The sequence below is a fragment of the Panthera leo genome, chromosome B1, assembly GCF_018350215.1.
Source record: "Panthera leo isolate Ple1 chromosome B1, P.leo_Ple1_pat1.1, whole genome shotgun sequence".
Taxonomy (NCBI): domain Eukaryota; kingdom Metazoa; phylum Chordata; class Mammalia; order Carnivora; family Felidae; genus Panthera; species Panthera leo.
Window position 1 is genome coordinate 96,301,972 of NC_056682.1, and position 14,351 is coordinate 96,316,322.

Here is a 14,351-nt window from a genome sequence, read left to right on the forward strand (position 1 = left end):
CTGCCTTTGTTTTTGATAAGTTCAAATATGAATTGATAACGGGGTGATCGGATTCTTTAGGAAAGCTCTATAGAAGAGATGAATACAACATACTGTATCTTCTTTAAGAAGTATGAGCTGAAATGTTAGGCATTCCTTTTTGTATATAGGCATTGTTTTTGTATATATTTAAGGAATGCTGTTCTTGTAAACAATTGCTTTGAAAAAGAAATACTGGGACCAAAATACATTAATAGAGGATCTCTATAAAAGGTCACCAAAACTATCCTTGCTCATGACATCAGGGAAAATGTTTTTAGAATTTATCTTGTTAGAAAAAAATGCTACCACTTTTCCTCCTTTTTCTTTTTTGTGATGATCACAATTAAACATCAGAAGATTTTTCCCAAATAAATACTGATGCAAATGTTGATTTCAAGGGCAAACAACTTTCATAACAGTCTATTTCTCAGGCATTTCACCATCTGTTGAAACTGAGGCAGCACTTTTCTGGTGTGAATTGTCACTGGACTCCTGTGAAGTATTCCTTCTGGGAGAGTTTATTGGGACCTAAAGCTGATTAGCAGATGTAGGCTTAGCAGCATTTGGTAGCTTTGTAGAGGAATTAGTTGGAAGTCTATGACGACTACTGTCCTCACCAGAAGTAGATGAATGTCTTTTTCTTCCAAATTCCTCACTAATAGGGGGCTGCAAATTATGAAAGACAACATAGTGACAATTTTACTATTTTTCCTCCCTTCAAAATGTAAGGCCAGGCTTTTTCAAGAAAGAAGGAAACTACGTTGGCACTTCAGTAGATTTTATTAGCATAACAAAAACTTAACAGCAATTTAAGGTATTACATTTCTTCCTCAACTAAATCAGCCTACTAGTATTTGTTCATTCTTTCACTCAACATGTGTTTATTAAGATTCTCATATGTTTTGGGGCTTGAACTACATTGCAGAGCATAAATATAAAGCTAGCTTCCCTGCCTCGAAGAAAATGTTTCAAAGAGACTTTTTATGTGCTTTATTCAACCTCTGTCAACTCCAGTCCCTTTCAACCCTAAACACCTATCCTAGGCTTGTTTGAATGATAATGTTTAACAGATAAATGAAAGCAGCAGGGGGGAAAGAGACACCAAGTTAAATAATCTTTAGCAAGTTTGAAAGTCTATCTAGGGTTTCTAGAATAAGGAGACCAGAAAGCATTATTGATGTATTAATTTTAAACATTTTCAAACATAAATATCCATAAAGCTCCCAAGTCCCCTCAGACTGCAAGCAAGGAGAGGGTAGGCAGTGAAAACATATTCTGCACTCAAAAAAAAAAAAAAAAAAAAAAGTCAGCTTTTAAGGCCTTTCCAATTACAAAGATTTGGGAACCCACCACCAGACTAATATTTTCATTTGTAGACAAGTTAAGACCATAACCTCCTCTCCAATCTTCCATTGTATTTAAAAGCGGAGGCCTGAATTCTTAGTTCCTGTTCAGATAGGGCAAAAGTCACTATTACAGAGCAAGGATGTCTTTGTGAAAGAACTGGCTAGGCTACTCTAGAAACACTTTAATTCCAGAGACAAGCACGTCTATTAATTCCATCGCTAGGCCATCAAACCTATTTACACAAAATATAAGACAAACAAATTACAATACTAAGCAGAGATGGACCTAGCATTCCTTCTACCTCTCTCTTTTCTGTTCTTTTGATTTTTCTGTCCTTATTTCTCTTTTTCCTCCTTTTATCTTATTTTCATCCCATTCTTTCTTTGTAATGCTTTCCTTGTCAAATCGTTTAAAGTTTATTCTCCTGTCTCTACATATGTATATAATATTCTTGTCCTACCTTTATTGTGTGGGGAAACCTAAATACATGTTACATTAGCACATTTTAGGAAACTATAGGATGAAGGTACATAGAAAGTGAAAAATTTTCAAAGTGGTGTGAGAAATTAGTAACATATCCACATAAAAGTTACTAAATCTATAAAATGTTTAATTATAGGGGCTTATCAAAATTAAAGTGAACTGACAATTGGACTGTGGTTATGTAAGATGTTAATATTTAGGAAATCTGGGTAAACAGAGTATATGGGAATTCTCTGTACTATTTTTGCACCTGTTTTAAAGTTTGATTTCAAAACTGGAAAATTAAAATTGTGAAATAAGTTAAAAAAATAAAAATTATAAAATCAAAGTTAAGAAAGTCACTGATAGCTCAAAATCTAAAGGTAATAAAAAGACTACAGAAGATCGGGGCGCCTGGGTGGCTTGGTCGGTTAAGCGTCCGACTTCGGCTCAGGTCATGATCTCACAGTCCGTGAGTTCGGGCCCCGCGTCGGGCCCCGCGTCGGGCCCCGTGCTGACAGCTCAGAGCCTGGAGCCCGTTTCAGATTCTGTGTCTCCCTCTCTCTCTGCCCCTCCCCTGTTCATGCTCTGTCTCTCTGTCTCAAAAATAAATACATGTTAAAAAAAAAAAAAAAAAAGACTACAGAAGAAAGGACTTAAAACTTACATCAATGCGGAAGTCTTCTAACCTCTTAAAGCTACAGAGGTATTCCTGAAGTTTTGGGTCAATAGACTGCGTCTTAGATTCAGAATATTTTAGATAAGCCCAAAACTTTTCTAATCCATACAGCTGACCTAATAACAAAGAAAAGTATACACATTAAATTATATAGAATTTTAAAAATGATTCATATTGAACATGATCCTACCAGCAATTAATCATTTACCTTCCAGCAAACACTTTATCTAGTTCTTGAGAATAAGATGTTGTAATAATAATGGCAGCTAACATTTAGTAAGAATCCACTATGTAACAAGTATTATTTAAATGGTTTTTATTTATTAAACTAATTTGAACCACATACAACCCTGTAATATAGATACTTATATATATTACTGATGAGTAAACTGAGGCTAACAAAGCTAAGTAACTTAACCAAGGTCACACAGCTACTAAGTAGTGGAAATGGGATTCAGACCTATGCATTTGGCCCAAAGTCAGCACCATTACCCACTGTGCTAATCCATCTTTTGAAGCCTACCTGCTGATGTTACAAAGAGTTTTCAAGTAATGGAACATCAGTGAGTATTATTTTCATGTTTTGTTGAGGAAAAAATGGCAAAATACTACTTCATAAAGGAAACACATGGGTATGGTTATTTTCTAACACATTATAGGAATGGCCTTCTTACTATATGGTGCTCCATCCATCCTTCATCAAGAACCTAATAGTGGCCTGAAGGTCTTAAATGGCCTACTCTGAAAAAAAAGAGTTATGAACTCTCTCTATTTATTGACTCAGGTTTACAATTTCTAAATAGAATAAGATTATTGGGATGTTTTGTTTTACCAGATTCGTAGTCTTTTTTGGTTTCTTCTTGGAAATCCTTAAAAATTTCTTGTCTGAATTTTTTTTCTAGTCCATAACTATAAAACCTGAACAGACATTCTAATCCATACCTGCGGAAAGGAAATGAATGGTTTACAATAAAAATTTTGCTATGACAATGTGAAGATTTCATACTTAGCAGCACTGATACATGGAAACATGACACAAATAACCCCAAGCAAAAAACAGAAGAGCTTAAATGTATGTAAATTTTAGTATGCAGGTTTTTGTTTGTTTGTTTTTAGCTGAAATGGTTAATTAGTAATTCATGGATGGCTTTGCTATTTTTGTTCACTCAGCCATAGCACCTCATGGAACTATAATGGGAACCTGCAGAATGACAGGCAGCCTGTGGACAACCAGAGTTGTCTTCCTTTGGACAGAGGATCTCTCCCTGGTATTTCTGAAGAAATGTCCAAAAGATTCAGTGGCATTAAGAATGTTTTAGATTTTTCCCAGACCAAGGTTTATAATGGTATGTTTGTGTGTGGTTTTAAATACTCTTGAATATAATCTTTACTCAAGAGAGATAAAGACTATACTCTGTGCCCTAGACCCTATGTGTGGTTGACCTATTCAACTATAAATGACAAACCTAATTAAATGGCTCCTAATAGATCTTCCCTACTTTAGCTATAAAGTACATCTCATAAAAGATATTTTGCTAAAACAACTGTAATCACTACATAAAATCAGAAAGCAAATTTCCTTGTTTTCTTCTAAAGCTACCTAGAGAACCCAAGACAAATTTTGGACAGTGGATCAGCAAACTACATGGGCTCAATCTTTAATTTAATTAATGGTGATGAGCAGAACCCATGACAGTGAACACAGTCTTCAGAACAGCAGTAAAAGGACCATGTCTAGCTTACTCAACTAAAACAAGTCGCAATTAATAGATTCCTAGTTAGAATCCTTAAGTCATTCTGGGTGCCTTAGTGGAATAAATACTACAATCTCTTCATTACCTGCAACATAATTTTGCCTGGCTTTTATTCACGTGAAGGTGTGGGTGTGTGTGTGTGTGTCTTTTGTAACTACCTTATTTACAAGATGGAAAGCGATGGTCTGTCCAGAAGAATAAATAGGTTTCTTGGCAAGCTACCAAGAGAAATGTAGGACTACCAACTACCTCCACACACTGACCTGAGCCCCTTGTTTTGGTAGCCATAAGTGATACTATTCTTTGAGCTTATATGACTGAAGGCTAAGGGGACTAAGGACTAAAGAATCACCAGCTCAGAAATGACAAACATGCCTTGACACTCCTCTTATGTGATATTATACTGATATTAGCTTATATACTTTATAAATATAAATATAAATATAAATATAAATATAAAGCATTGATATCTCAACCTTGGCTATATGTAAGAATCATCTGGAGAGCTTTTAAAAAATACTGATGCCAAGGCTTTTCTCCAAACCAATGAAATCCGAATCTTTGGCAGTGAAGCCTATGTCTCTGTCTTTTCTTTTCTTCTTCTTTTTTTTTTCTTTCTTTCTTGAAAGCAGAATTGAGAATGTTTTGGGTTTTATCAAGTAAATGACATTCTAGAAGAATGTTAGAATTCTTAGAGGTTATTGGTAAAGGCCAATAGACTACTACAATATTTGGATTTTTAGTCTTAATTTTTAGCAAATCAATTCCAAAGACCAAAAGCATGACATTATTTTTTTTTTCAGAAGTATAACATTAATCGCAATCCAACTATGCAGCATAACTGCTGAAGTGAAGACAAGGGGCAAATGGCCAGCCTCTCAGTTGCCATTTATTCACTTACCCCTCATTGTGAGAAAGCTTAGATGAGTGGAAAATATAAAGGATAAGAAGCAGAAAGAACTATATTTGAATTCTGGGCCTGTAATTACATCCCTGAAAATGGGGGATAACAATATCATACTTTTCAAGAATAGATGACACAAATATTTATAAAGTACTTAGACCAGAGATGGCACATTGAAGATAATAAAGGTTATTTCTCTCCTTCCTTCTTAAAACTATCCTACTGCTGAATTTAGTCAATGGATAGATTCAGTACTAATCTTTCTAATAACAGTAACAATTTATTGAGCACTTACTGTGTATCAGGTAACGTGTTTTGTTTTATCTTCACAATAACCCTTTGAGGGTATCTACCACAATTTCCCCTACTGTAAAAAGAAGCTGAAGCTTATTGTGATTAATAATTTGCCAATCCACAGTGAATTAATAGGCTGGGATTCAAATTTGGCCCTGATTTCAAAGCCTTCAGATGCTTAACAATAACTGTGCTACATACTTCCTAAGGAAGAGCTAATCCAGGTTAGTCATGAACATTGCAGAAACAGACCCAAAATTATGTGTTAAAAACCACTAGAAACATACAGACTGATATAGGAACACAAAAAAAGAATTCCCAACCTAGACTTGGATAGGCATGGGCATATCAGAAAGTTATTAGAAAGTCCTGAAGAACAAACAGAAATTGTTTGCAGAAACAGCAAAAGACACTGAGAGTAATGATAACAGTGACTTTCAAACTTTTCTTTTTATTTTAGAGAGACACAGCATGAGTGGGGGAGGGGGATAGAGGGAGAAGAGAGAAAGGGAGAATCCTGAGCTCAATCCCAAGACCTTGGGATCATGACCTAAGCTGAAATCAGGAGTTGGATGCTCAACCAACTGAGCCACCCAGGTGCCCCTCAAACTTTTCTAAATCTAATAGTAAGAAAAATATTTTATCTGGTGACACAATACTCATATATACAAGTATACATAAAAGCATATATAAGCTTTGCAAACAATTCTAAATTTGCATGTTTATATAAATTATAAAAAATTTTAACCTTACTATGTTTAGTGCAGTCGGACATTTTTCAAACTACTAAACTGATTTCACAACCCACTAATGAGTAGCAAACCATAGTTTGAATAATATCAAAATGTTTTGTTGTCAATATATTTGAATAACACCAAAATCAAAAATGGCAAGTTTTTCCTTTTGTGCTAAACCTGGTAAATTGGAAGTAGCTATTCAAACTGTGGTAAGAAAGACCAAAAATCTGAATTCAAGAACATTATTTAAACAGTTTTGGGATTGATTAGAGAGGTCAGGAATAGAAGAGAGAGAAATAGAGGTACACATGCTATGTATCTGTCATTCCTAATGAAGATAAATATTCTGGATGAAAATTAAAGTCTATTTTTTCTACAAGTCAGGGTAAATGCAATTTTTTTTCCCGAAAAATTTATTTTTTGTATTCTTCTCAAAGATCACAATATTTGGTTAACAATATATTCTTATTTAAGATTTACAAGTAGAATCCATTTTTAGAACGGCAAATTTAAGTAAATACTGAGTGTAAAATTATCTTTTTTTCTTCTTTCCATCTCTTCCTTTCTTCCCCTTTCCAGGAATAAATTGCTTGCATAAGTCTACTTCATGTTCTTTCTGACCCTTTCAGTTTGGTCCCAACTCTGTCCTATAGGAACCTTCAAAACTTATCCTGAATACTTCTCAAGGAAGCAAGGTCTAGCCTGGATGAAAAGAATGAGTTAGCAATGCAGAGGGAGGAAGAACAGAATAACCAGAGGTAAGAATATGTATAGCTATCTAGATGCAATAACTTGGGTCATTCAGAGAACATGTTCAGTAATATTGTTGCCTAGAGGACCAGAGCACTAGTAGGAAAAAATGAGATTTGATAGATGAGTGTGGACATATCATGAGAGGCCTTATTTTTTCTTGGCTCAAGGCATCGTAACAACTAATTCGGTTCTAAGTATTTGTCAATTTGGGGACGTAAGTGCACATGCAAGGGAAGTCTCTAACGGCTCTTACAAATTTCATTTGGAATTTGCGCCAACCCCTAAGATGGTTCCAAATGATCCTACCTCCTGGTATTCTCAATCTTGGGTAATCTTCTCCTACCAGGGATGGTACCAAGGTTGGTCTGTGTGAATAATACAACATGGCGAAAGTGATGGTATGTCACTTTCAAACATAGGCTATACAAGACATCAAGTCTTTGTCTTAGAAGTTCTTCACCTTTCTTAGATCATTTGCTCTGAAGTCATGTCATTAAATGCCGAGTAGTAGGCCTATGTGGTGAAGAACTGAAGCTTCAGCCATGTGAATAAGCTTGAAGAGGATCTTTCAGCCTGAGTCAACTCTTTAGAGACTACAGCCGAATCTAACACTTTGACTGCACATGAGACATCTGAGTCAGAACCACCCAACTAAGCTGCTCCTAGAGTCTTGACCCTTAGAAACTGTAAACTAAGAAATGTTTGGTGTTTTAATTTTCTGAGTTTTGGAGTAATTTGCTGTGCAGCAATAGGAAACATACAGCCCTCTCCCCAGTTATGTTGTTCTACTTTCACAGTTCAAAACTGGGCTACTTTACCCTTTAAATTATTTTATTGAAAACTCCCTTCAACTGTAAAATGTGAGAAAATATTTGACCTGTAATTTTCTTTTGCATCTTCCCAAGCAAGTTGTCTAAATTCCTCATACATTTTTTTATTGAAGTGATCTCTGAGGAAAAAGGACCAGAAACGAAAGAGGGTATTCATTTCTTGGGACTGGCCAATTCCCAAGCGTTTTCTCTCTGGAAAAAGATAAAATAGTAAAACTTTTTTTTGTTAAAGATACTTATTAAGTCAAAACAGCAGACATTTTATATAACTTAAAATAAGGAAAACTAAAACATATTAATCTCTAAAATGTATTTGGCTTTCTTCTAAATAAGGGACAAATGTTAATCTGTTTTCTGACTCACTGTTGAAATTTAAGCATTTGTCAATAGTAACAAGAATATACTAAACTTCATTTCCTAATGTATATAAGCTACAAAATACATGAATAAAAATATGTATAAACACATTTACTTAAGGTAATTATAACAAAAGAATATCTTAACCTGATATTAAATGTCACACTTTTTAATATTATATTTTAATTTTAAATACAGCTATTTTAAGGACAAGCATCTTACCACTTAGGCATCTTCGACGATACTTGTGGTACACTTGTTGGGTAAAGCCATTTTCCTTCAAAAGTTCATGAGAAGGGTGCTGGAACTTTGGGAATGAATGAGGAGTACATCCATAACTTCCTACTAGTGGTGCACCTTCTGAAGGCGAGACATTTGAACTGCTGTTTGAGAAGGTGGAAAAAAAGCCTTCAAACTGAAATATCAAGAACCAAGTGTTTAAACCAATTTGTACTATTTGTTTGTTGTTGGGTCTGAACAGTGGAAAAGACATTAGTCCCTAAAACTAAACGAAGACATAAAGATAAATATTTGAATCGCTATTTATGTTCAACACAGGTATACGCAGAAGTTGATAAAGAACATGGTTATAAATTTTCAAACTAAAGCAGTAAGTAGAACCACATGACTAAATGACTCGCTTATTCCTATTCCAGATCCATTATTTACTTTAGTTTCTTGTGGTACTAGAGAAAATCTCAATTTTCATGAGTAATTAGGTAAATGATATAAATTGGATAAGTAGAAATGAGTAATAAAATCTGGCACAAAGGTAATAATTTTATGAATCCAAAGACATACCTGCAATTCTGTACATCAATTCTACTTCTGAAATCTCACCTAAGTCTATTTTTTTTTTCCTTTTCATCTGCACTCCATTATTCAAATATAGGTTTTCTTCCTCTTTCACTCGAACTAAATGGTCTCCCTCATCTATCCAATCACCAAATGTTCTTTCCTGTGTTTTGCTTTATTTATTATTTTTCTTTCTTTCTAAGACACTGATCTAAATCAGTGGTTTTCAACGTGTAGACTGAGGATGTTTGAAGAGCTTCCCAAGAACTCTTCAGAAAGACTGCAACTCAAAACCATTTTCACAATAACACCAAGGTATTATTTGCCCTTTTCACTGTGTTCACATTTGCAGTGATAGTACTAAAGTAATGGTGCATAAAATTGCTAATGCAAATTGAGGCAGAGGCACCAAACTTTCCATACTAGTGATAGTGATTGCAAATTTTAAAAAGTACCACTTTCAACTTAAGGTGTCTTTGATGAAGCAAAATAAATAAATAAATAAATAAATAAATAAATAAATAAATAAATAACTTTATGAAATCTCAACCCTTATTGTATGGGACAAAATCTTTAGTTTTGCAAAATGAAAAAGTTCTGGAAATGTTTCACAACAATATGAACATACTTAACACTACCGGACTATACACTTAAAAAGTTAAAGTGGTAAATATTTTGTTACGTGATTTTTTTTTTTTTCAACGTTTTTTTTTTTAATTTATTTTTGGGACAGAGAGAGACAGAGCATGAACGGGGGAGGGGCAGAGAGAGAGGGAGACACAGAATCGGAAACAGGCTCCAGGCTCCGAGCCATCAGCCCAGAGCCCGACGCGGGGCTCGAACTCACGGACCGCGAGATCGTGACCTGGCTGAAGTCGGACGCTTAACCGACTGCGCCACCCAGGCGCCCCTGTTATGTGATTTTTAATCACAATTTTCAAAAATGGGATGGAAGCATAAAGTACTTTTGCAGCATTATCAAAGTACAGTGGTATTTTTATGGACTGAATGTCGAATTCCTAGCCCCTAATAAGATGGTAGTAGAAGGTAATTAAGACATGAGGGTAGAGTTGATGAGTGGGATAAGTGCCCTTATAAAAAGAAACATAGGGGGTGCCTGGGTGGCTCAGTCGGTTAAGCATCTGACTTTGGCTCAGGTCATGATATTGCGGTTCATGGGTTCAAGCCCCGCGTCGGGCTCTGTGCTGACAGCTCGGAGCCTGGAGCCTGCTTTGGATTCTGTGTCTCCCTCTCTCTCTCTCTGCCCCTCCTCCACTAGTGCTCTGTCTCTGTCTCTCTTTCTCTTTCAAAAATAAATATTGAAAAAAGAAAGAAACGTGGGATAGCTGCTTCCTCTCTCTCTGTTTGCCATACCAGGATACAAGAAGATAGCCATCTACAAAGTAGGCCCTCAGCAGATACCAGACCCATTGGTACCCTGATCCTGGAACTGTGAGAAATAGATGTTTAAGTCCATGGCATGTTTGTTATAGCAGCTCAAACTAAAACAGTTGTCTTAAATCAAAGCACTTGTTTGATAAAGTTGTGAGCCGACCCAGCTGATTTTTCTTGCAACAACATTTTTAATTAGAAAACGACAAACAAATTATGAATATTCAGACTTCATTTTGTGTCAGACGTTTCCTTGAAAGTGAACAGAATGTCAAGGAAAACTTTGAGTTCTTATGCAAATATTAGAATTTTGGAAACCTTGTATTTGTCACTGTAACCCTGATTGTTTCCACTAATACTTAAAAACTTTCCTAATAAAATCAGTGGTGATTTTCTTAGGAGTGTGTGTGAGCATGTCTGTGTGTATGGTAAAATACACATACTATTTATAATTTTAGCCATTCTTAAGCACACTTACTTTTCATCAAAATTAGATATTCACAATGTTACATAACATCACCACTATCTATACCTAAAACTTTATCATCCCCAACAAAAACTCTATTAAACAATAACTAGCCCTTTCCTCCTCCATTTAGCCCCCAATCACCTGTATTCTACTTTCTCTATTTAAACTAGACTATTCTGGGTACTTTATACAAGTGGGATCATACTATCTTTACCCTTCTGAGTCTGCCTTATTTCAATAAGCATGTCTTCAAGGTCCATCGATGTTGTTGTTACATAAATTAAAATTTCATTCTTTTATATGGTTGAATAATATTCCATTGTATGTATATACCATATTGTGTTTATGCAGACATCTGTTAATGGACACTTGAATTGTTTTTATCTTTTGGATATTATGAATAATATTTCTATAAATATGGACATAAAAGGGTTTGTTCAACTCCCTGTTTTCAATTCTTTTGGATATATACCTAACAGTATAACAGCTGGGTCATATGGTAATTCTGTGTTTTAACATTTTGAGAAAATGCCAAACTGTTTTCCATAGTGGCTGCAGCATTTGATATTTCCACAAGCAATGCACAAGGGTTCCAGTTTCTACACACCCTCACAAACAATTATTTTCAGCTAAAAAAAATTATATATACCTGTATTAGACAGCTCAGGCTGCCATAACAAGATACCACAGACTGGATGGCTTAAACAACAGAAATTTATGTTGGTAGAGGAGGGACAGTAAAGTATCCTCCAGACTGAGAAGGCACTTTGAGACCAAAAACAAAGCAAGCCACTCCATACTGCTTACACAGAGTTTTATTCAGGGCAACTTTACTGTCAGGGGATTGGGTGGACAATCTCACCACTATGCGGCTATTTTCCATGAAGTCCAGACCTTAATCCATAGAATCTATACAATGGGGGGGATCACTGACGTGAGAACAAAGGGTAATTATCCAAAGTAGCACGATCTGTGTGACAGAAGCAACTCTACTAGTTATCTAAAGTGGTGCAATCTATACACCAGAGGGATAATCAGAATAAACTCTCCCTCATTCCAGCTAGGACATACAGTAACCTCCACTGTGCCTGGAACGCACAGGCCCAAGGGAGATCATTGCACAGAGAAGAACAAGAAGGAAGGCCAAAGATGGAGACAGTATTGTCAGCACTCCTACAAAGTCTCAGATCAAAGTGCCAGTAGCATTGGTTTCTGATGAGGTCTCTCTTCCAAGCTTACTGAGAGCTACCTTCTCAATTTGTCTTCACGTGGCTTTTCCTCTCTGTATGTGTAGAATGATATGCCTATGTCCTCTTCTTATAAGAATACCAGTCCTATTCATTCAGATGGCCAACTGACACATGAAAAAATGCTCAGCATCACTCATCACCAGGGAAATACAAATCAAAACCACAACGAGATACCACCTCACACCTTTCAGAATGGCTAACATTAACAACTCAGGCAACAACAGATGTTGGCAAGGATATGGAGGAAAAGGATCTCTTTTGCACTCCTGGTGGGAATGTAAACTGGTGCAGCCACTCTGGTTCCTCAAAAAATTAAAAGTAGAACTACCCTACAACCCAGCAATTGCACTACTAGGCATTTATCCAAGGGATACAGGTATGCTATCTCAAAGGGGCACACACACCCCAATGTTTATAGCAGCACTATCAACAATTGCCAAAGTATGGAAAGAGCCCAAATGTCCATCGATGGATGAACAGATAAAGAAGATGTGATATGTATATATATATATATATATATATATATATATATATATATATACACACACACACACACACACACACACATACAATGGAGTATTACTTGGCAATCAAAAAGAATGAAATCTTGCCATTTGCAACCACATGGATGGAATTAAAGGGTATTATGATACGCAAAATTAGTCAGTCAGAGAAAGACAAACATCATATGACTTCACTGATATGAGGACTTTAAGATACAAAAAAGATGAACATAAGGGAAGGGAAGCAAAAATAATATAAAAACAGGGAGGGGGACAAAAGATAAGAAACTCTTAAATATGGAGAACAAACAGGGTTACTGGAGAGGTTGTGCAGAGGGGGGGGATGGGCTAAATGGGTAAGGGGCATTAAGGAATCTACTCCTGAAATCATTGTTTCACTATATTATAACTAACTTGAAAGTAAATTTAAAATAATAAATTAAATTAAAAAACAAAAAATAAAATTAAAATAAAATAAAATAAAATAAAACAAAAGCTGAATAGGAAAAAAATACATAAATCGTTAAAAAATATTAAAAAATACCAGTCCTATTAAATTGGGGCCCCATCTTTGTGACTTCATTTAACTTTAATGGTCTCCTTAAAGGCTGCAATGTCTCTAAATATAGTCACACTGGGGGTTAGGACTTCATACCATTTTTTTTTTCTAAAATTTTTTAGTGTTTATGCTATTTTTGAGAGAGAGAGAGAGAGAGAGAGACAGAGTATAAGCAGGGGAGGGACAGAGAGAGAGGTAGACACAGGATCCAAAGCAGGCTCCTGGCTCTGAGCTGTCAGGACAGAGCCCAACGCAGGGCTTGAACCCAGGAACCGTGAGATCATGACCTGAGCCAAAGTTGGCACCCAACATACTGAGCCACCAACGTGCTCTGAGACTTCATATAATTTTAAGTAGATACCACAGTACCATCCTAATGGGTATGAAGAGGTATCTCATTGTGGTTTTTGATTTGCATTTCTCTAACGACTAATGATGTTGAACATCTCATGGGCTTACTGGCCAATTTGTATATCTTCTTTGAAGAAATGTCTATTCAAATCCTTTGCCCATTTTTGAATTGGGTTTTCTTTAGTTGTCAACTTTTTAGAGTTCTTTATATATTCTAAATATTAATCCCTAATCAGATATCTGATTTGCAAATATTTTCTCCTATTGAGTAGGCTATCATTTGACCCTGGTAGTAACTTTTGATATATAAAAGTTCTTAATTATGATGAAGTATGGTAATTTTTTTCTTTTCTCACCTCTTTTGGTGTCATACTCAAGAAACCACTGTCAAATCCAGGGCATGAAAATTTTTCCTTATGCTTTCTTCTAAAAATTTTACAGTTTTACCTCTTACATTTAGGTCTTTAACACACTTTGAGTTAATTTTCTTGTATGCAGTATAAGGTCTGGATCATCCTTTTACATGTTGGATATTCAGTTTTCCTAGTACCATTTGTTAAAAAGATGGTCCTTTTCTCTACTGAACATTCCTAGCACCCTTGCTGAAAATAAGCTGACTGTATACATGTTTATTTCTAGGTTCTCTACTGATTCCATCGGTCCATTTGCCTGTCCTTAGACCAGGAAGCTTTACAGTTACAGGAAGCTTTCAAAGTTATGAGGTGTTAGTCTTCGAATTTTATTCTTCCATTTTCAAATTGTTTTAGCTTTTCAGGACTCCTTGCAATTTCATGTGAATTTGAGAATAAGGTTTTCCATTTCTGTGGAAAAGGCTGTCAGACACATAGACCAATGCAATAGAATAGAAATTGATATTCTTCAACAAAACAGGAA

The 14,351-nt window shown here is 35.5% G+C and overlaps 1 protein-coding gene across 8 annotated transcripts in view; it reads right to left on the reverse strand.

Moving 5' to 3' along the window:
• LARP1B (La ribonucleoprotein 1B) overlaps window positions 1-14,351 on the reverse strand; it is a 129,078-nt gene that overhangs the window by 6,523 nt on the left and 108,204 nt on the right. For 5 of the 8 annotated variants that reach the window (XM_042935524.1, XM_042935525.1, XM_042935520.1 and 2 more), the window contains 4 exons: window positions 8,361-8,521; window positions 7,829-7,973; window positions 3,342-3,451; window positions 2,498-2,625 (listed from right to left, as the gene is read on the reverse strand). In XM_042935524.1, the coding sequence (XP_042791458.1) occupies window positions 2,498-2,625; window positions 3,342-3,451; window positions 7,829-7,973; window positions 8,361-8,521 (544 nt within the window). Of the gene's footprint in view, window positions 1-412; window positions 688-2,497; window positions 2,626-3,341; window positions 3,452-7,828; window positions 7,974-8,360; window positions 8,522-14,351 lie in introns of those variants that run through there. The other 3 variants (XM_042935521.1, XM_042935519.1, XM_042935523.1) reach the window with 2 other exon arrangements.